General features: G+C 40.1%; 1 protein-coding gene across 2 annotated transcripts; it reads left to right on the top strand.

Annotated features, from left to right (window-relative positions):
* The first annotated feature begins 1,196 nt into the window (after positions 1-1,196).
* Positions 1,197-16,824, top strand: phka2 (phosphorylase kinase, alpha 2 (liver)). Of its 2 annotated transcripts, XM_085348461.1 has the most exons (33): positions 1,197-1,465; positions 1,586-1,675; positions 3,330-3,488; positions 4,306-4,353; positions 4,532-4,700; positions 4,847-4,929; positions 5,309-5,389; positions 5,489-5,587; positions 5,673-5,819; positions 5,924-5,977; positions 6,127-6,249; positions 6,363-6,458; positions 9,387-9,494; positions 9,704-9,782; positions 10,190-10,324; positions 10,417-10,526; positions 10,636-10,780; positions 10,978-11,056; positions 11,130-11,281; positions 11,374-11,544; positions 12,187-12,296; positions 12,397-12,533; positions 12,626-12,788; positions 13,265-13,344; positions 13,427-13,505; positions 13,590-13,719; positions 13,838-13,939; positions 14,169-14,287; positions 14,463-14,486; positions 14,943-14,996; positions 15,820-16,053; positions 16,130-16,330; positions 16,411-16,824. In XM_085348461.1, the coding sequence occupies exons 2-33, from the start codon at positions 1,598-1,600 to the stop codon at positions 16,582-16,584; spliced, it is 3,723 nt and encodes a 1,240-aa protein (XP_085204587.1). In that variant the 5' UTR covers positions 1,197-1,465; positions 1,586-1,597; the 3' UTR covers positions 16,585-16,824. The 2 variants fall into 2 exon arrangements, with proteins under 2 accessions (XP_085204587.1, XP_085204666.1); XM_085348540.1 differs by lacking the exon at positions 14,463-14,486.
* The last annotated feature ends 5,839 nt before the right edge of the window (positions 16,825-22,663 follow it).

Here is a 22,663-nt window from a genome sequence, read left to right as displayed (position 1 = left end):
TAGCTTTAGAGTATGATGCTACCACCACCATGCTTGACAGTTGGAGCAGTTTTCTGTAAAACATGTTCGAAAGGGGTTCAAATCCATCATCTGTCTCGGTCTTTCTATGTGGAGTTTGCATGTTATCCTGGTGTTTGCGTGATATGCTGGTTTGCAAATTAGTGGCTTAAGTTGATAAGTTATTCTAAATTGCCTACAGGTGTTATATGTGTGTGAATGGTTTTCTGTCTCTGTGTATCAGATGGGTGAGCTGTCCAGGGTGTACTCCACCTTGCCTTGTGGCAGATGGGATAGACTCCAGTCCCCCCAGAAAATCCAAAATCATTATGAACTTGTACACCCAATTCTTGTTTTTTCTTTTTCTTTTTCTTTTTTAACAGCCATTAGAGACATACGCTATGCAATCATTCCTGGAAAAACAACTTTTTATGATTTGAAGAAATCATAAAAAGCCTCAAATTACCATGACATCTTTTGACCACATATTTTTATGCATTTAACTATGTATATTTCAATTAAATGGTACTTTTAACTGTTCTTTACTTTCCCTGATTTTGAAATCAAGATATACTGGAGATACATTTACTTGAGTACTGGACTAAAATACTGAATCTGCACTACAGCACAGTAATATAGTCCTGGTATACATAAATAATAAACAACAAGGGAAGTTTATGTCTGTTTGTGTTTTTTTCTGCTGGTATATCTTTCTCAGATTATACGTAAAAAGTCGTCTATACTGTCAACATTTACAAAATACACCAACTGTATATTCTTTACAGTGATGATGACTTTAAGGACAAAGAACAATGCATGAATTACATTTAAGCAATGTGCAAAAGTACAGTTCTGTGGTACTCAACGAGTGTTTTCATTTAATGCTGCTTTAAAATCGAGGGAAATAAAGGGAAACTCTAGCTGAATGCATTTTAATAGCTAGATACTTAAACTATTTACATTTTGTATATAAAATATAAACCCCCCAAAACCCAACAGTACATGTAATAAATCTATTGTTTGTGATACGAGCCATATAAACTAGCAGGATACTCGGTCAGTTTTCCCCATTTCTAAATAAAGTGAATACGCGGCTTAAAGCCTTGGAGTGGAAGGAACGAAAGTGATCTGGCGCCCCCTGTCGTCGAGCAGGGAAACAACAAGAACATAATGTATTTTTCTTTTACAGATTGGATGTACAGCCGCTCACAGACGTTTCTGCCCTCCAGCCTCTCTGTGTTTGTGAGACCTCACGTCCTGTCTTCTGCGAGCCCTGACTCGTCTTATCAGGCGCTTTGACCGGGCCGTGTGGTCCTGTGTGCCTGAAAATTCATGCTGCAAGCTTAATGTTACGTGTTGATATCGTCAAAAAAACAGCTGGATGCTACCCGGCTAGCGAGCGCTAGCAGAGCAGCCTCTGCGGGGATCGAGTCGGCGAAACAGGAGTGGGAGGATGGGTCGCTGCCTGGTAAGACAGCCTACCTAATTTATTAAGCGAGAGCCGGTGGTGTTCGAAGCTTCGTTTACAAAGAAGTAAATGCCGAGCTTTAAGCGGTCGCTGAGACTTAAACTGTCGTTTTGTGTGCAGTGATCAGAGAGGATGAGGAGTCGCAGTAACTCAGGAGTGCGGCTGGACGGCTATGCCCGGCTGGTCCAGGAGACTATCCTGTGCCATCAGGTGAGTTCAGACATGCACCAGAGACGAGGCAGCGCAGTAAAGCTGGAGCACTTCCGCAAAGGTGGAGTGGAGTAAGGGCCCCTTTTTGCGCAATGCTACTGAGAAACGTTTGAATGAAGCAATAATTCAAGATCTAAATGTGGAAGCACTTATTTCAAAATGAAGTATGTTGCATACTGTGATTACAGTTACTGATGCGTTACTACCCGTGTACTAGTTTAGATGTTGCAGAATGTACGTGGTTGTATATGAAATACTTTCATACATTATTTCAGACACTATAGTCCATTTGAACGTTTAAGTCATGTAAACTTTAAACGAGACAACACCAGGACCCAGTGTTATGGATTTCAGTTATGCACATATCCTTGATTTCTCCTTCAGAAGCATTCTAGGTATGGACATGTTTTGCAGCCCATATAGGTTAGAGTTCAGCCAAAAGTGAGCTGCACAGAAATAAACAAAGTGTGGGCAAAGTTCAGGCACTGGAACAGGCTTAGGACTGGAAAGCTATGTACTGTTATCTCCTGGCTCTTGAGCTCTCATTGAGGCACCATCAACAGCTGTCTATGCTAAACTGTGACCCAGAGAGTACTCAGCTGATAGGAAACAGCATCAGCTTTCCAGGCATAGCATATACTGATATGTCGGGGTATATGTTTAGTGAGAGAGGAGGGGGTGACACACTGATGTCTCAGGCTCCTCCAAATATAAACTGCAACTGCTGTATTATTGTTATTGGGCACACATGAACTTTCAGTAACTTTCAGTCAAAGGACTTTGATACTTTTTAACAATTTCAGTTTGAATTGTAATCAGTGGGACCATGCTTTCATTCATTTTCAGCTCTGCTCATAGGAGATCACAATAACACATATAAGAATAATAGCTATGAATCTGTGATAGCCAAAGAAGAATCACGCCTCGTCGACTTAAAGTGTGTATTGGGTCCTGTCTGTGCGTTGTAATCGTTGGTGGAGTGTTCAGCAGCTAGCTAAAAAGCTGCAGCTGTGTGTCTTGTCGTGGATCTTTCACACATGGATTATAGAAAAAAGCTCCTGCTCCTTCAAGCTTGACCAAAATTTGCACCAGCCCACATGGATAAATCAAATACTCTCTGGAGAAAAATGTTATGGTCAGATGAGACAAACATTGAGCTGTTTGGAAGAGTAAAGCTGAGGCTTTCAAACCTAAGAACACTTTACAAACTGTCAAGCATGGTGATGGTAGCATCATGCTCTGTAGCTGTAATGCTGCTTATGATACTGGTACATTGCACAAAGTGGATGGAATAATGAAGGATGACTATCTTCAAATTCTTCAGCTTCACGTCAGATCAACAGCTAGAAAGTTGAAACTTGGACACAGTTGGGTTTTCCAACGGGACAATGATCCCAAACACACCAGAATTGGTTTTGGAATGGAGCTTCTGTAAAGGCCTTCCCAAAGCCCTGACCTCAGAAATGTTAAAGATTTGTGTTTGTGATACAATCATTCAACTCTCAAAAAACAAAACAAAACAAAACCCTAAATCACAATTATGATCACATTCAGGCTCATGATGAGTGCAGGTAAACTATTGACCACAACTGTATCCTTCACACCACCCCTGTCTTTACTATTAGTTAACATGTCACATGTGTCTTGGTTTCAGAATCCAGTGACAGGACTTCTTCCTGCCAGTGCGCAGAAGAAGGATGCCTGGGTGAGGGATAATGTTTACAGTGTCCTGGCGGTATGGGGGCTGGGAATGGCCTACCGGAAGAATGCAGACCGCGATGAAGACAAGGCCAAAGCTTATGAACTGGAGCAGGTGTGTTTGCAACATAAATAGAGCGAGTGAAAAAGGGGCCTGTGCATTCTTTCAGTTATGACGGGTTAAATATTTGAGGATAGCAATACTTAGTAAAACTTTAATGAATGTGGGCTGTAGTTAAGCTAAAGTATCACATTAGCTCAACATAAAATATTGTTTTACTCTTAAATAGCTTAAAGTGAAAGTGAATATAAAAGAATCACATTTGTTTTGGTCAGCACTGCGATCATAACGTTCTAGTAGGCTTTAGAAAGAAGAGGATTAAAGAAAGAGGAAAGGATTATTTCATTCTGACATAACATAGTGCACATGCTGAACATGCACAGGCTTTCACCCATACATACAACCTACAGTGCATGTACTGAGTGCCATCAATCAACAAGTAGCACTCTGCCCCTAATTATAGAGTAAGGTGTTATAATGTCTAACTTTAAAATCAGGCCAGCACTGATAAAAGTTTCTGATTAAGATTCACTAAAAGAATTGCTAAAAATTATCTAATGTGTATGAAAAAAAACCCCAATTCATAGTTCTGTTAGAATTTTTTAAGTACATTTTTAGCTCTTGTAACTTTGAGTCAGTGTTTAATAGTCCAAGCTGATAAATTTGCTAACCTGTTTGATAGAATACAGCACATTGCAAAAGTCTCGAGCCCCCCTCCACGGGTTCTTGTGGGAAATGTGAGAATAAATACACAGAGCTACAAGAGATGATTGTAACTGTTTCCTTTCCAGCTTGCTAGAAATAGAAAGTAAATTGCATCACGGTGAGATTTTTGCCGTTTACTGATAGAGCTGTTTTTGTTTGCTGGCAGAGTGTGGTGAAACTGATGCAGGGGCTTCTGCAGTGCATGATGAGACAGGTAAGATATACCCTGGGTTTGAGTATTGGACTGCTGGGCAAACAAAACAAACAACTTGATGACGTCGCTTTGTACTGTGGAATTATTGACGTTGCTGATTAGCTTATGAAGAAACTCATTATAAACTTAGCTAAAGCTATAGACAAAAAACAATGAGTCTTTGGTCATGTGTTTCCAGGTGGCCAAGGTGGAGAAGTTCAAACACACCCAGAGTACAAAAGATTGCTTGCATGCCAAATATGATACTCCCACTTGTGCCACAGTGGTCAGAGATGATCAGTGGGGTCATCTCCAGGTGGACGCCACCTCGATTTACCTGCTGATGCTGGCACAGATGACAGCCTCAGGTACAATAGTGATGCAGACTGCTTTTTTTATGTATATATATAATTTTTGCCTTTTCTTTGCCTTGGTGTTGTAACATCATGTTATTAAAGAATGAGTTTTCCTTTGTTCAAACAGAACTGAACATAGTTGTTATCTTATCCCGCAGGTCTTCGTATCATTTCCAACCTGGACGAGGTAGCCTTCATCCAAAACTTGGTCTTCTACATAGAGGCTGCCTACAAAGTAGCGGTGGGTAATGTTTTTTAGAGGTCTTGTTTGGGTATGTGGTGTCTGGAGGGTGACATATGAGTAGTTAAATGAAAAGACACAGAATAAAAGCTGCTCCCAAAGTATGTGCATGTCGAGTCTTCTACTGTAACACGTCCAGATGTTTGGAAACACTTCTGGGTTTTGGACTGACTTCAGAGGAGTGTAACCACAGGTTTTTGAAACAATGAATGAAAGAATTATTAGTAAAAAGTCAGAGGTTTGTTTGTTTGTTTGTTTTGTTTCTGTTATCATAGTTTAATGATAAATTAGTGGAATAGGCTTTTCAGTGCCATGATGAGTTTCAGTACTGGAGAGTTGCTATAAAGAAATGAAGCCATGACCATTTTTACCACTGCAGGACTATGGAATGTGGGAACGAGGTGACAAGACTAACCAGGGCATTCCTGAGCTCAATGCCAGCTCTGTAGGAATGGCTAAGGTACAAAGGATATGTGATATTTAATAATTATCAGCATTTATGATACACTGTACTGTCCATTCATGGATATAGGGATTCATCTGCATATGCACGTTGCAGGCAGCGCTTGAAGCTATAGATGAGCTGGATCTGTTTGGTGCTCATGGAGGGCCAAAGTCAGTAATCCATGTGTTGCCTGATGAAGTCGAACACTGTCAGGTATCATTTTTAATTAGCCTTTAGCTATGGTAGCATCACCTCTGTTTGTCTTTCTTGTATTCAGCGTGCTGTTTTTCCCCTTCAGTCTATTCTGTGCTCCATGCTGCCAAGAGCTTCAACTTCAAAGGAAATAGATGCTGGTCTTCTGTCCATTACTTCTTTCCCTGCGTTTGCTGTGGAGGATGCTGACCTGGTGGCCGTGACGAAGTCAGAGATCATAAGCAAACTGCAGGTGAAGTCAAAGCATAAACAAGCTGGACATTTCTGCCAAGGAAAAGTATATTGTTTGGTATTTTGACCTGCGCTCTTTAAATTCTACTCTTTGCTTTATTTCAGGGTCGCTATGGCTGCTGTCGCTTTATCAGGGACGGATATCGTTGTCCCAAAGAGGTGATATATTCTAGTATTAAGGCTCATGGGACATGTAAATGCATTACAGCAGCGAACCCAGGGAGGAGGTGCTCTTTTTTAGTGAAGAGTATAGATGTCTATGTTTTTTTGCAGGAAAGCTTATGTAAGCTCCTGATCTTTCTCTCTAGGATCCATCTCGGCTGCATTATGATCCTGCTGAGCTCAAGCTATTTGAGAATATTGAGTGTGAGTGGCCTGTGTTTTGGACTTACCTCATCCTGGATGGTATTTTTGCTGGTGATCAAGTTCAGGTAAAGCAACCAAAGACACTGGTTCATATGCACTTTCTGCTGTACTCACACAATCATTGAGTCACTTTGGATATGGCTTTTTTAACAATAACAACAAATTTGCTTTTGTACAGGTGCAAGAGTACCGTGAAGCACTGGAGGGTGTTTTAATCAGAGGGAAGAATGGCATTAAGTTGGTGCCTGAACTTTATTCTGTTCCTCCTGACAAGGTATCCTAGACTCACGGAGAGCACAAGATACAGTTAGTGCAGTTAGTACCTCTGTACACCACCATAGTATGGGTTATATTTTAAAATGAATGTGTGTTTTAAGAGTATTAACAAAAGTATTGCATTAGCTATGTAGGAATTACAGCCATTTTTAAACATGGTCCCACATTTTGACAGATATACAGTGGGGCAAAAAAGTATTTAGTCAGCCACCGATTGTGCAAGTTCCCCCACCTAAAATGATGACAGAGGTCAGTAATTTGCACCAGAGGTACACTTCAACTGTGAGAGACAGAATGTGAAAAAAAAAATCCATGAATCCACATGGTAGGATTTGTAAAGAATTTATTCGTAAATCAGGGTGGAAAATAAGTATTTGGTCAATAACAAAAATACAACTCAATACTGTGTAACATAACCTTTGTTGGCAATAACAGAGGTCAAACGTTTACTATAGGTCTTTACCAGGTTTGCACACACAGTAGCTGGTATTTTGGCCCATTCCTCCATGCAGATCTTCTCAAGAGCAGTGATGTTTTGGGGCTGTCGCCGAGCAACACGGACTTTCAACTCCGCCACAGATTTTCTATGGGGTTGAGGTCTGGAGACTGGCTAGGCCACTCCAGGACTTTCAAATGCTTCTTACGGAGCCACTCCTTTGTTGCCCGGGCGGTGTGTTTTGGATCATTGTCATGTTGGAAGACCCAGCCTCGTTTCATCTTCAAAGCTCTCACTGATGGAAGGAGGTTTTGGCTCAAAATCTCACGATACATGGCCCCATTCATTCTGTCCTTAACACGGATCAGTCGTCCTGACCCCTTGGCAGAAAAACAGCCCCATAGCATGATGTTTCCACCCCCATGCTTCACAGTAGGTATGGTGTTCTTGGGATGCAACTCAGTATTCTTCTTCCTCCAAACACGACGAGTTGAGTTTATACCAAAAAGTTCTACTTTGGTTTCATCTGACCACATGACATTCTCCCAATCCTCTGCTGTATCATCCATGTGCTCTCTGGCAAACTTCAGACGGGCCTGGACATGCGCTGGCTTCAGCAGCGGAACACGTCTGGCACTGCGGGATTTGATTCCCTGCCGTTGTAGTGTGTTACTGATGGTGACCTTTGTTACTTTGGTCCCAGCTCTCTGCAGGTCATTCACCAGGTCCCCCCGTGTGGTTCTGGGATCTTTGCTCACCGTTCTCATGATCATTTTGACCCCACGGGATGAGATCTTGCGTGGAGCCCCAGATCGAGGGAGATTATCAGTGGTCTTGTATGTCTTCCATTTTCTGATGATTGCTCCCACAGTTGATTTTTTCACACCAAGCTGCTTGCCTATTGTAGATTCACTCTTCCCAGTCTGGTGCAGGTCTACAATACTTTTCCTGGTGTCCTTCGAAAGCTCTTTGGTCTTGGCCATGGCGGAGTTTGGAGTCTGACTGTTTGAGGCTGTGGACAGGTGTCTTTTATACAGATGATGAGTTCAAACAGGTGCCATTCATACAGGTAACGAGTGGGGGACAGAAAAGCTTCTTACAGAAGACGTTACAGGTCTGTGAGAGCCAGAGATTTTCATTGTTTGAGGTGACCAAATACTTATTTTCCACCCTAATTTACGAATAAATTCTTTACAAATCCTACCATGTGAATTCATGGATTTTTTTTTTTTTCACATTCTGTCTCTCACAGTTGAAGTGTACCTCTGGTGCAAATTACTGACCTCTGTCATCATTTTAAGTGGGGGAACTTGCACAATTGGTGGCTGACTAAATACTTTTTTGCCCCACTGTATGCACCCGTTCTCATAGTAAGGGCTACATTATTGTGTCATGGTCTGACCTAATCCACCTTTCATTGCTTTGTTTTGTTAGACCAGTAATTTTTTAAAGCGGTCTTGAGCAGTAATTCTCTAAGCTTTCTGAAGATCTTTCGAAGTTTGTCTTTGGTCATTGGCATCCTCTTTTTCAGTCCAGTCCTCATACCTGACCATTTTCAGAGAAATGCTTTTTATGGTTTGTTGTTACTGACCCGTGAATCGTTCTGGCATAAAAAGGCAAATAACTCCAGGGATGAACCTGTGTTGTATCAACACATAACAGACAACTTGGCAAAAAAAAAGAAAGATAAATTATATCTTGAAGCATTTTGTTACTATCTGGGGAGGACGAAAGAAGCTTTTTTTTGTCTACTACATTTCTTTGGCATATATTTCAATTAAATCACTGCACCTATTTCCCATTTTCCTAGTGAAATATACAAAATGATGGGGGACTCAAGATTGTGCTGTAAATTAGTCTAAAGAAACTTAATCAAAGATACAAAATTGAGTCTTTCATGAAGAATACTTTTAAAATGTCTGTTGTAATATGACACATATGCCATAGGAGCAGCTTTTACATGTGCAATGCTATTGTAGTGTATTATTTTATATTTTTTCAGTATCAAGTTTAACCATAATTCGTTGCATTGTCCTCTAAAAATCAAAAGGTAAAAAAATGGTTGTGCCAAAAAAATGTTTTATTTATTATTTATATATTTACTATTTGTTCTATATAGTTTGTAGAAGTCATTAAACTTTGTTTAATGACAAATTTTAGACAAGTGGAAAAATTAGCTAACTAATGATGGTTTAGCGCTAATTAGGGAACATTAGCATACTAGCATTTGCTAATTAGCTAATTGCTGCGGTTAATACTCTTTTCCCTGTTTTTTGTCATCATCTATATTCTATAAAGTTGTAGTTTTGTTCACCTAAGGGTTATTTTTGCTAATTTTACTCATACATTGTCAATCTGTTGGGTAGAAATATTAGCTCCAGACTCTGTCTGCTCCCTGCTGTTCTGTTTACCTGTTGTGATAAAGACAGGGACTGTTTCAGTGTATATATCTGTTTATTAAGATACCAAAAAAATATGTACCTCTTGCAGGTTGAGGAGGAGTATAGCAATCCTCACTCAGTAGACAGGGTAGCCATGGGTCAGCTGCCACACATGTGGGGACAGTCACTCTACATCTTGGGGTGCCTTCTGGCTGAGGTAGGTCCTGAGCTACACACTAGCTTAAATGTTAGCTAGCCACAAGGCAACTGTTTGTTATCATTGTGTGTATGGCAGACAAATTGGGAATAATGCAGTATTCTAACAGACATTCAATACACAAAAACCACCTCACTTTTTATACGTATAAGCATTCAACGAATGTTATAAATCTTCTGCTTCGTCTTGCCTTTTCTTTTCGGATTAAGGGTTTTTTAGCACCAGGAGAGATAGATCCGCTCAACAGGAGATTCTCTACAAGCTTCAAACCAGATGTTGTGGTACAAGGTTGGTGATTAATTTGTAGGAAACTGATATGGGCTGAGAGTTAAAGTCTGGTACATTAAGCAAGATATTAACTAAACACTGCTTTGAAAATAGAGGGACTTTCAGCTTCAGTAACCAATGTCACATTTCTGAAATTAGTCATTTCTGATGTTCTAAAGTCAGCATATTTTTGTACACACCAATGCACCATTGTGCACACCAATTCATGCAAGCACTTTTTTATGCTTAAATGCTTTTTATCTAACACTCCAATAAATGCATCGGAGAGCAACTTGGGTTTAGTAACTTGCCCCAGGATATTTGGCATCCAGACTGGAGCAGCCAGATATTGAACTACCAACATTTTAATATATTTTAAAAATCTTTAAATATCTAAATTGCTTTTTATATGTTTTTTTTTTTTTTAGTTTGTGTTCTAGCAGAGTCGGAGGAGATCCAGGAGTTGTTAAGAGATCTGGGGATCGAGGTACAAACGATGGCAGAAGTTCTGCCCATCAGGGTCATGCCAGCTCGCATCCTGAGCCATGTCTATGTTAGACTGGGTAAACGAGCACTCTTTTCCTTACAGTGTACACCTGTGCATGTGTGTTCATATTAAAATAAATAAGAGTACCATCTGGTGTCTCTGCCACAGGGAACAGCAAGAAGCTGAGTCTGAGTGGGCGGCCGTACAGACACATTGGTGTCCTGGGAACATCCAAATTCTACGAGATCCGAAATCGCTCTTACATATTCACCCCTCAGGTAAAACTAGGGCATGTTGTGACCTTGTTATGTTAGCCACATTAACATTAATAATTGAACAATAAATATTTGAATTTCTATATTTCTGCTTGGCCCCCCCTTTGTTCAGTTTCTGGATCAGCACCATTTCTATCTGGCTCTGGACAACCAGATGATTGTGGAGATGTTACGGACCGAACTGGCCTATCTCTCTTGTTGCTGGAGGATGACAGGGCGGCCCACGCTCACATTCCCAATCACCCGTAGCATGCTGGGTAATAACCAAAGCATATCAGTCTGTAATTGTTCTACATAATATAATTAATAATGTACTGTATTTTTAAGCTAATATAAAAAATAAACTTAGATGTTTAGACTGCATGTTCAAACAGGAGATGTCACTGCTGAACACATGAACTGTGATTAGCTCCTAATTTTTTACCTGATGAATGTCCATCTTTTTTCTGTCTAGATGAAGATGGAGAAACAATTGATTCATGTATCCTGTCAACTCTAAGGAAACTACAGGATGGCTATTTTGCTGGAGCGAGGTTTGTTTCCCTCTATAGCTTAAAACAACAGATGATGTGACTTTTGTATAAAGTTTGTGGCTGACCACTACAGGGTGCAGATGTCAGACGTCTCCAGTGTCCAGACCACTTCTTTTCACACTCGTCTCAGCTTCCTGGATGAAGAGAATGATGACATATTGCTTGAGGATGGAGGCGATGATGATGATGGATATGGAGAGGAGTATAATATCTGTCGTCCCTCGGGTAATTACTTATTGTCCAAGACTGTACAGCAGTTGTGTGGCACAATTAATTTGTCCTGTTTGTAAACATGGTTCAATTCGATTTAACTCTAGATGACTCAGAAGATGTATTTGACCAGTACCTCACCCAGCTCCTTCACAGCACCACTACCAAGTGCCATCTTCCTCCCATCCAGAGGGGGCAGCACCATGTCTTCAGTCCAGAACATACCACAAGAGACATCCTGTCTTTTATGGCGCAGGTCCAGGGCCTGAACGTTCCCAGTGAGTTTCTCAACAATGTAATGACCATGCTAGTTTTCATGCTAGTGCAGATACACTAACCATAGTGTGTATTTAAAAGATGGATGTGGTCACCACAATGCCACCAATTGTTTTGTGAAGCCTTGTCTTGAGCGTTTTGGTTGTTTTGTTTATTTGAGACAAGCACAGTGTCAGTGTGACTGAAAATGTTTGCTGAGGTCACACATTAAGCAAGGACTTTCACCCCCTGCTGGCCATTAGAAGGACAGGCAGGTTTATGGCACTCGAGCACTGGCTTCACCCTCCTATCACAGCCATCTTTTATAAGGAGTCTGTAATGATATAATAAGACTGATGTTAGATTTTTTTGACATCAAAGTAACAAATCTTGTTAAAACACTAAGCCATTGTCAAGCCTGTCAAACCTGCACAGGTCTGGTCTACCTCCTGAACCCAAGGGACGAGTCATCACAGTGCAAGCTGTTACTGCAGTAAAAACTGTGATTGAAGGAATTTTCTAATAATAATCCAGTAATAAGCAAAGGTCCCTGTTTAACAGCAAAGCAGAGACCTTAAAAGGCATTTTTTTGTAATAAGCTGCCAGTGTGTTAAAAAGCAGAGACTCTCTTTTTAATGCTCCGTTTTAATGACACGTATTTTCAGAGTCTTCCATGTATCTGCCTGTGACTCCGGTCAAGAGCAAACATCGCAAATCTCTCAACCTTCTTGATGTTCCTCATCCTCAGCACGGCCCACAGGCGAAACAGCACAAGGTAGGCACAGCACATCCTTCCACCAGCAAACTCACTTCTCTCATGACGTCAGTATTGCTATGAGTACATTTGTCTAACCCTGGCACTTTTCCTTTACTAGTCACACTCTGCTGCTGATCTTCATCTGCCGCGAGACTCTCAGGGCAACACAGACTTTGAAGCATTGGTCAGGCAGCTAAAAGAATGCCCCACTCTTCAGGACCAGGCTGACATCCTCTACATTCTCTATGTGATGAAGTATGATTATCAAGACAAAAGTAGAGCAAACGTTTGATTAAAAAATGCTGCTTTTGTAATTGCCCGTCGTGTGTTTTTGTTCTCTTGAGCAGAGGAGCTGATTGGCTGGTGGAGTTGTCAGGTCCTGGGCAGGGTGGGGTCAGTGTGCGATCACTGTTGGAGGAGCTGTACGTAGAAGCCGGAGCCTGTAAAGAGTGGGGGCTCATTAGGTACATCTCTGGAATACTGCGCAAGAGGGTGGAGGTCCTCGCTGAGGTCAGTGTCTTAGGAAAAAGGTGGCTTAGCACCTGGTTGGAGATTATTTTAAACAAAGTGTGTCAGCAACTTGCAGCAGAGATTATGTGCTTGACTTGGACACCTAAGTAGTAAGACAGCACTACCACCAACAGCATGATGATGCCATTCCACATGTAGCCACAAATTGACCTTACAAACATATATCATAAATCATGTATACTTATATATTCAGTCTTTATCCATGTCATTGGTATCTTCCATGTGGATCAGTCACTGTGATCAGATATCTGGACTTGTTCTGATCCAGTGTTGTTGAATCATTGCTGACTGTTTGTTGACCTACCCTATTCCTCCTGCAACAAACAGCTTCAGTCACTCACTCATGCTACAAGTAAGATTTAGGAAGTTCCTAATAGGTGTGTTTTGAACAGGATCAACAGTGTCCATGGCCATTTATTAATAATTCATTCCACATGTATTTGTCCTTTCTGCAGGCCTGCACAGATCTGATTTCCCATCACAAGCAGCTGACTGTAGGTCTACCTCCTCAACCCAGGGAAAGAGTGATCACAGTGTAAGCCGTTATTGCAGTAAAACAGTGTGGCTGAAGAAATCTTCCAATAATAATCCAAGGTCTCTGTCCTGATTCTTTTCAGCCCTCTTCCGCCAGATGAGTTAAACAACCTCATCTACGAAGCCAGTGGTCAGGACATCAGTGTAGCAGTGGTCACTCAGGTAAATCAGTCACCGTTTGGACTGACTGATAATTTTTTCACACACCAATCTTACAGCCTTGAACTGTGTGTGTCTGTCATGTAGGAAATCATGGTGTATCTAGCCATGTATGTGCGCTCCCAGCCCGCTCTGTTCGGGGACATGCTCAGACTCAGGATAGGACTCATCATGCAAGTGATGGCCACTGAGTTAGCTCGCAGCCTGCACTGTTCTGGTAGGAAAAAACACCCAAACACAACGTACACATGCACATGCACGCATAACCGAGTGGTTGAGCAAAGGAATTAAGTCTGCAGAGTGTGCAATATGAAAAGCTTGAAATGTCTTTGTAGGGGAGGAGGCGTCAGAGAGTTTGATGAGCCTGAGTCCATTTGGCATGAAGAACCTACTGCATCACATCCTCAGTGGCAAAGAATTTGGGGTGGAGAGAAGCAGTGAGTTTTGTTGTTCCCTATGCATCCATCCCTCATCCCTCAGGAACAGCTGAACACCTTTGTAATAATCATGGTCATATATTTTGTTGCTCTCACACAGAGTCTATGTATTCTACACCAGATCAGGAACCTTGTTACTTAAAATGATTAATCAGGAAAAAATTTATTTGACTTCCCCTTAAACAATCCTGAATCTTTGATCTGTGACTCCTGTTTTTTTTCCCATCAGTGCGCCCAATCCAGTCTGCAGCCACTAGCCCTGCGATATCCATCCATGAACTAGGTCACACAGGAGCTACAAAGACTGAACGCACAGGAATACACAAGCTAAAGAGTGAGATAAAACAGGTGGGAATAATAGGACATAGAATTCTAAGTATTGTAATTTAAGTATATATATTTAATCTGCTTCAAGTGCCTTTTTATCTATCTATCTATCTATCTATCTATCTATCTATCTATCTATCTATCTATCTATCTATCTATCTGTGAATATAATGACACTGTTCTTCTCTTTTTGCAGCTGGATGACTCTCGCCCTACAAGTGTGGGTTGGCTTTAATAATATCTAGCATGTGACTTTTTCTGACCTTGGTCTAAATGACTAAATCAGTCTAAATCCATAGCTGGAGTGACTCTCATCCCATCCCATGACAGTAGGAGAACAAGACTTGGACTTCAGATAACTTTTCTGCAGTTTGATGAACCAGTCCAGACCTTCATTAAGCTGTTTTCCCCCCACCCCCATAACCCATCTTGTTATAGCATTTGGTCATGGATTGGCATGGTTTGTTTGTTAAAGGATTTCTGTTGTGATCAGCCCTGTCCAGCTATCGTTTTGCTTACAGCAGTCTTTCTCGTGTGCTGATTTTCGCAGCTCTGTTGTCATTTTTACTCATGCCCTTGCTCTGTGTGGCTCCAGCGTCATCATATTTGCAGTGCGACAGCCGTGTGAACCATCTCAAACTGTTCTCTGTCATCTGTCATCCATATCCATGTGTAGATCTTCAGTGGCGGTTTTTCCTTGAGTAGCAATGTCACATCGCCTCGCTCTACGGTAAACCATTTCACCTCGCCTGCTTCATGTCACCTTATTTGTTTTAAGGTTGCAATAGGAAGTATGTGTAGACCAAGCAAACTCCATTCGGATTTCATAGTTTATGTAGATATCTTACAGTTTACTCGTGGCTTTACCTATTTAAGGATGAGGATGCTGTTATTTTGTAATCTATTATTATTAACAACGGTTTTAATGAGAAAGCAAGCGCTCACAAATGTACCCAACTAACAAGTATAGTGTGTTAGAGCTCAATTGATAACTTTCATCTATTTATAAATGATGAAACAGTACATATCAAGACAAGAGTCCAATTCTTTGCATTATGTTAAAAACAACGTTAACATAACGTTTTTATTTGATCTCATATCAGCACGGGCTCTACTGTGGCCGAAGCCTGGGGTAGCTTGTGATCATAAATCTCTGGGTCTGGGAGACGTCTGCATTTATAATAGCTTGGCAAAAATAACCCTGGGTGTGTTTATCATTATGAAGCAATGTGGCAGCTGTTGCAACATTATACTGTATCATTTCTGGTTGGAAGATAATTAGTAAAGGCACAAGCTATATCAGGCTGTTACTACGGCTACAACACTAGTTAGTAAGCTCTTTAGAGTATTTATCATTAACACCAATAATATAATAATAGCAGCCTTGTCCTTCAGCATATATACTAAAGTGCTTTTTTGCCAAGTTTGATGGAGTGTCAGTATGCATGGATAACTGCATGAAAGGTGGAAAAGCTATCATTTCGTGGTCTGGTGAGCTAAAAAAAAAGTGCTCCAATATTTCAACCTTTTTTACATGTTTTGGCTCGCCACAGCGGTGCAGTAGCCCTTCCACTCCCAGTGGAATGCTGTCCCCGGTGAGCACTTGTCCAGGAGACGGCCAGCTGCACTGGGAGGAGAGGCAAGGCCAGTGGCTGAGGAGACGCAGGCTAGATGGTGCCATCAACAGAGTACCTATGGGTTTCTACCAAAAGGTGTGGAAGATCCTGCAGAAGTGCCACGGTCTGTCCATTGACGGATACGTGTTACCCTCTTCTACCACAAGAGAGGTAGATACTCGCAGACCTGCTGCAGATTTGGACTTCCTGCATATGTGTGTGTTTAAATTCTGTGTTTTCTGTTTAGATGACAGCAGGAGAGATTAAGTTTGCAGTGCAGGTTGAATCTGTGCTGAACCACGTCCCTCAGCCAGAGTACAGGCAGCTGCTAGTGGAGACGGTGATGGTTGTGGGCCTGATAGCGGACGTAGACGTGGACAACATCGGCGGCATCATCCACGTGGATCGCGTCTTGCATTTGGCCAATGACCTTTTCCTCAGTGACCAGGTACTAACAGAGAAAGGTTTTTGGTCTGTTGCAAGTATTCGTTCACTGAGCTTCACTCTGCGTTACCTCTTCATCTTTAGAAATCCCACGGCGCCAGTGAGTATTTCCTTGAGAAGGACCCAGCAACCGGAATCTGCAACTTTTTCTACGACAGCGCTCCTAGTGGTAGCTATGGCACCATGACCTATCTCTCCAAAGCAGCAGTCACTTACGTCCAGGACTTCCTGCCAAGTTCCAGCTGCCTGATGCAGTGAATGGGCAGACTGGTGTGTTTTACTAACAGACTCTATAAACACCCGAAGAGGCATGTTTCATAAAACTAACTTTTATCACCTCATACTGTTCATGCAGTGCTTGTAAGTATACTCTTTAATAAGCTGTGTAGCGCTCATATAACTGTTCTAACATCGTAGCCTTAGCTGCCAGTGCAGACCTCTGTATTTCAGTTTATTTCGTCTTTGTGAGTCTAGACCGTAAACCTATTTATTTTGTGAACGTGCTGCTCAGACGTATGTTTATGACATTTACAATCTTACTCTGTTGTCTGTCTTGTAATTTATCGTATGTTACAGTTCTATTCAGGCTCAGAATTTACCAGAGGAATGTCAATCATATGTGCACTACTTATTCCTCATAAATCAATTTCTGCTGTTATTCTCTATTTTTTACTTAGTAACATCGTAATTTATTGTTCTGCTGTAATTAATGAGATAATTCCCCAGATATGTGGGAAAAACAAGTAAAATATACAACTTGTGCCACAGATTAGCTTTTCACTCACACATGACCACGTTCATAACAACACATGTATTTATTTTTAAGTGTGATAGTTTCCATGTTCTTTATTATTTTGTTTTCATTGCAGCCAATTATGTTTTAGTACTAACAATACTCTGTTTGGGAACAGTTTTTTAAAAATCTGTGTTGTGTGTATAAAGATAAAAATCAGTCTATTTCTGCAAATCTCCAGGGTTATGCTACTGATATGTCTGGTCAACTTTACCTCAACATATACTAAAGGTTTGTTCATTTAGTGTGAAATAAAGTAAGAAAAAAAAGCTTTCATGTGTCTTTTTTAATATGCACATCCATTTTCCTGTTTCACAGAAAGGACTGCAATGTAGTAATTAATTTACAGCAAAAGTAAGTTAACGACTACCCAACAGGTGGAAGTTGGCCAGGTGTTTTCCTTGGCATAGACTAGCAGTGGGTGTCTAGTCTGTTTTCCCAGCTGCTGAAATGATAGTAGGCCTCTTTTTGCTGACATTTTTATCTGCAATAGTAGCGCAGTAGAGTAACCACATGTGCAGTTAATGATGGCTCAGTGTCACTATTAGGGTGTCAGTTCTGTATAACAGAAGAACTGATATAACTAAAAAAAAACTACATTAAAGATTAAGGGAGACTTATTGTGCTAATTTCCAACTCTATAAAAATCCTCATGGACTACTAGATCATGATTACATGATTCACGTTTGACAGTAATTCTTTGTACTGAACTTTGGTGCAACCCGTGCACATTCACTCTCTATAACAAGCTTCTATATCACCCTCCAAGTCAACTTCCTTTTGAGCAACTTCTCTTAGCAAACAGGTTTGAACAGCGCCTCGAGGCAACTGTTGTTGTGATTTGGCGTTATATAAATAAAATTGAATTGAACAGCAAGGGAGTGTAGCTGCTGATGCATTTTGGCATCATAAAGATCTAAGACTCAAAGTGTGCATGTCCAGAACCATATCCATTTTCCAAAACAGTCCCATCTTTTATTAGAGACTTACAAAATTGTCCTAGTCATATGCAGGCCCGATTTGAATATAAGACATAAGTCAGACCATCTCAGACCTACTAAGTTTGTTATTTTGCAGCTTTTAACCTTTTACTGGGAACTTGAAATGCTTGCACACGGCAAATTTCACAACCCTAGAGAGTTACTGGAGGATATTACAAGACTGTTACCTTTTATCTTTCCTTAAAAAAAAAAAAGGTCATTGTTAAGATGCAAATCAAGGAACTGTTTACGATTCCTTGCCAGATAAAGCATTAATTGAAAATATAAATATTGTATTACAAATTGCTATATTCATATAGCTATTTTCTTAAAGTTGCAAAGTGCTTCATAACTGAAATTTTGTAAAGCATTAAAAAAACAAGAAAAAGTTAAAAACATTTGTTAAAAAAAAAAAATCTATTTGATTCAAATAAAAAATAAAATAAAAAATAAAAACGTTACCAGGATGTTGTTGTTCAGACAGGGGCTAAAATCCTGAGATGTGATAAAAACAAAACAAAAAAACAAACAAACATTGGGATTTGAATAACATTTGTGCAAAATGTTAACTCACTGCAGCTCGTGGACATTTCTGACTGTTTGCAAAAACTCACGAGCAAAAAAACAAATCCACCTATACCCAACCTCATACCGGTGTAATGACATAATTTCCCCGAAAGATGGCAGCATAACAGTGCTACTGTGATGTAAAGGTTTTCGCTAACTGCTACCAGAGACTGGTCTGATAAGCACCGGTCTGATAAGCACACTACAAATCCCATGTCACTGGTATCTGAAAAGATCTATGGCCTGTGTCCCTGTTCTTCTTCACCAACATTAGCTTTTTTGTGTGTTGTTTGCTTCTAAAATGCAGTTGAACGCTGCTCTGTCGACACAGTTGTGCTGCTTTCAAATACTGTGTGTAAAATCTGTCAAATTACCGTGGTGCGTTCAAGCGCTCTCCTTTTACCATATAACTGCTTCAAATTTAAGCAAGTATGATAATAATAATAATTTATTATAATTATAATTATGATGATAAAAATACACACTCCTTATTTTTTCTATAATTATAGTTGTTGGAATTGATATTTCTTATATTGTCATTTGTGCTAAAATATATAGATATATAATCATTGCCTTTATGTGTCCTAATATGGCTATCATTATGAAGAAAAGGCCGGACAGTCAGAGGATTTATTTTCAACCATCTAACATTTCCTTTATCTGTGTCTGTGCTGACAAAATGTGCTTTCTTTATTTAGAGTGCAGCTTAGTGCAGAGACGAGCTATGTTACATTTGGAATGGACCATGTTCTGTTTCTTGAGGTGCAAGACTTCACACCTTTAAATGTTCATTTGAGATATGACCTATTGCAAGTCCCTGTTTTTATGTTTAGCAAGACGCTTATGTCTGCTTTTCTGCATACCTCATACACACAGTTTAAGTTCATTGAAAGGTCATATGTGTATGTATGGTATGGCTGGAAACACACACACACACATACATGCACCTACACACACAGAATACAGACACTGATGTTGTTCAGATATGACTGCTTAAGAATGTCACGTGTATTTGTAATTGCATATTCATGAATGATTGCTTGTTGACAATAAAAAGGGCTGTAGCGAAGGAATCAGTCAAAGTTGGCTAAGGACAGGTGAAGGCCTGGGCTGACTTCCCTCGCGAGCCACAAAGACAACAGAGCTCTGTCTTGACTTCTTTTGTCGTGCAGTTATTGAGTGTCTCGTTTTCCAGCGGGGTTTGTGTCTAGATAAACCCAACAATAGTTATTTAGACCAACTAGTAAATGAAGAGAAAATGTGTGTATACAACTGATGCCAAATCAGTTTCTAGCGTACTCTCCATCTCTGGACTCTGGTGGAGACAAGAATACATTTAACTAAACATCTTATAGTTTTGGACAAATAATTTAGGGACCTCCCACTGGACACTTATATTTTACAATTTAAGAAATAATAATAAAAAAATCATCAAATCATACTGATTACTTAACAGCGCTCATATAACTTTTACATAGTATTATAGTGTGCCAAGGTGACATTTAACGAATACATAACCAATGTTCCCTCTAATTTTTTATGTGTCTGAGCGAACACACAAACTCCCTGAGCGATCCCGTGGACCACTGTGAGCGACAGCAGATGCGTGCACTGTGGTCACGCCAGCATCGAATCCATCCAAGTTACATGGTTTATTAAAATAATCAAATTACAGCATTTACATTTATGTTAGACTACTTTTAATTAACTGCTTTATCCCACTTACAATGAAAATTTAAAAACATCTTGTTCATGACCTGTGTAGTATGTTAACACTATTAGAAGTAAAAATAACTTGAACTCCAACTTTGAAAACACAACTTTTTATTATTATTATTTTTTGCTCTGACTTGTATTATGAGTCTGTGGTCTAGGAGAGAGTCCTGTAACTCTCTTTCTGCAAAATACAGTATATAAAGACCAATGCTGGGCAATTAATTATATAGTTACTTCTTCAAAAAAGTAACTCAGTTTTGCAAACAACAAAGTTTTTTGCAGCTGTTTACCTAAAAATGCAGCCAAGGCGTTTTTTTAAATAAACATTTCAAACTATTTACAGAACAATCAGCTGTTCTGCATCAAATCTGATGCCACACAAATCATTTGTGCCACTCCAAAAAATAATTTCTGTCCACTATGAGATAAAGGAGAACAACAGCCTGATACCTGCAGGCCTGACAACAGGAGATGTATCACTGCTGTAACACCTGTAACATTCAGCAGTCGCCTCATTGTTCTGACACACACAACAAAACTATTGACTACACTACACACTAACTACACAAGATTTGCGCTAAACATCGCAAATCTCTCACATCTCAAAACACCGCCGTCACTCCTAAAACTTCCCCCTGCCTAAACAACTAAATGCCATGTTGCCATATCATTTTTTGATTGGTTGACATGGTACATTTTTCGACCAATACGACAGGGTTGGGGATGTTTTGCTCACATAAGGGGAGTGCTTTCGAGCGTTTTCCGTATAAAACGCCGTTTTTACTGTTTCTTCCCACAGTAAATATAAACAATGATAGTATTCAGGAAGAAAACCAAACATTGCATATAATTTTATCATAACTCTGGTTTTACGTGGCCTATCAACACAACTGGTATAAAGTCCACACTTTTTCCGTCAGTTGTTCCGTCTGTCCTGCTCACATCTCCAATGGTTGTACACGTTGTCATTAACGTGGCTTCACTCCACATCAGCCACGCTGCTTTGCTAGCTAAAACACTGATGTCGGCACATAAGGACGCTGTCATAGTCTGTCAACGACGTTGATTAGCTGCGTATATACGAATGTGAATCGCATCATTGGCTGGACGGGAGCAGCCAGTCACTTACTGACTAACACTGCAAAGTTTTAATCTTAATTTCAGTTCTGGTTAGATTTTTTTTGTGTGCGCAACACAGTTTTTCTGTGCGCAGAGACCGTGCCAGTAGTGCGCAATTGCGCACGCGCGCAGCTTAGAGGGAACATTGAACATAACCATTAGAAAAAAACACACACTAACAAAACTGAAACGCAAATTGTTTAAAAATGTTCGTATCATAAATTTATAAGGTTGCTTTGGAGGAGCCCAGCCAAAAGTAGTCTGTTAATCAAACAAATAAGGACATTGTAGCCAGTAAAACAACTGTTTTTTTTTTCTTACTCTAACAGTATTGAAAAATGTCAGTCTTGAAGGTGAACAATGAGACCTGCTAATTTATTACAAGTGGACACTATTAAATCTGTCTTAATTTAAATTTGGGGTGTGGTACTAGCTCCTTTCAGCATTTCATTTTGTGACATAGCCAGGAGCCAGTGTCATTCCAGTGAGCATGAGTGAATAATTTAAACATGTAGGCAGTAACAATGTTCCAATCCCTCATAGAGACACAAACTACTCGCCCATCAGAGCTTCATGTTTTGTCCCAAATCCTTCCGGTATACTCAACATGCTCTCTTTTCAACTTTTTAGTTTTCTTGCTAAATATAATCTAAAGTGCTGCTGCACTGGTAAACCTTAAGACACTCGCAGGAAAACATTTCAAAGGTGACGTCAACAAGTTCACATCCATTTTCTATAAGTGACAGGGAGCAAGGTCAGGAATTAGAAGTAATATATTTCTGTGCATTCCCACCCACAGCCAAAACTCTCCAGTAAAGGTGCTTGTAATCTGTCCACTTTAATGCAGTAACACAAGTACCACAGTCAAGACATCTCGGTTCCTTTTATCTCCTGGTCCCTGGAGTATTATCAATCCAGTCAAATGTGTATTATTAATACATCAGTGGAGATTTGAAATCTCTGAGGCCTGCTCTAGAGTGACCATCAAGACTTTCTAATTAGTGTTGTGTGTTACTGAAAAATTTAGTATTGATACCACACCACATAAAAACAGCCAATAATGCCAATAACAAGATCTTTAACTTAGAAGAGAACCTTGTGTGGGGGAAGAACAGTGTGTTGTGATTCATGAGATGAATGATCATCATCAATTTGCAAATTC

The sequence above is a fragment of the Diplotaxodon limnothrissa genome, linkage group LG1 (genome assembly GCF_057381915.1).
Source record: "Diplotaxodon limnothrissa isolate DT_005_m linkage group LG1, D_limnothrissa_male_GT1.1, whole genome shotgun sequence".
In the NCBI taxonomy this organism is placed as follows: domain Eukaryota; kingdom Metazoa; phylum Chordata; class Actinopteri; order Cichliformes; family Cichlidae; genus Diplotaxodon; species Diplotaxodon limnothrissa.
The sequence above is the reverse complement of the archived record's forward strand: the minus strand, read 5'-3'. Positions and strand labels throughout refer to the sequence as shown.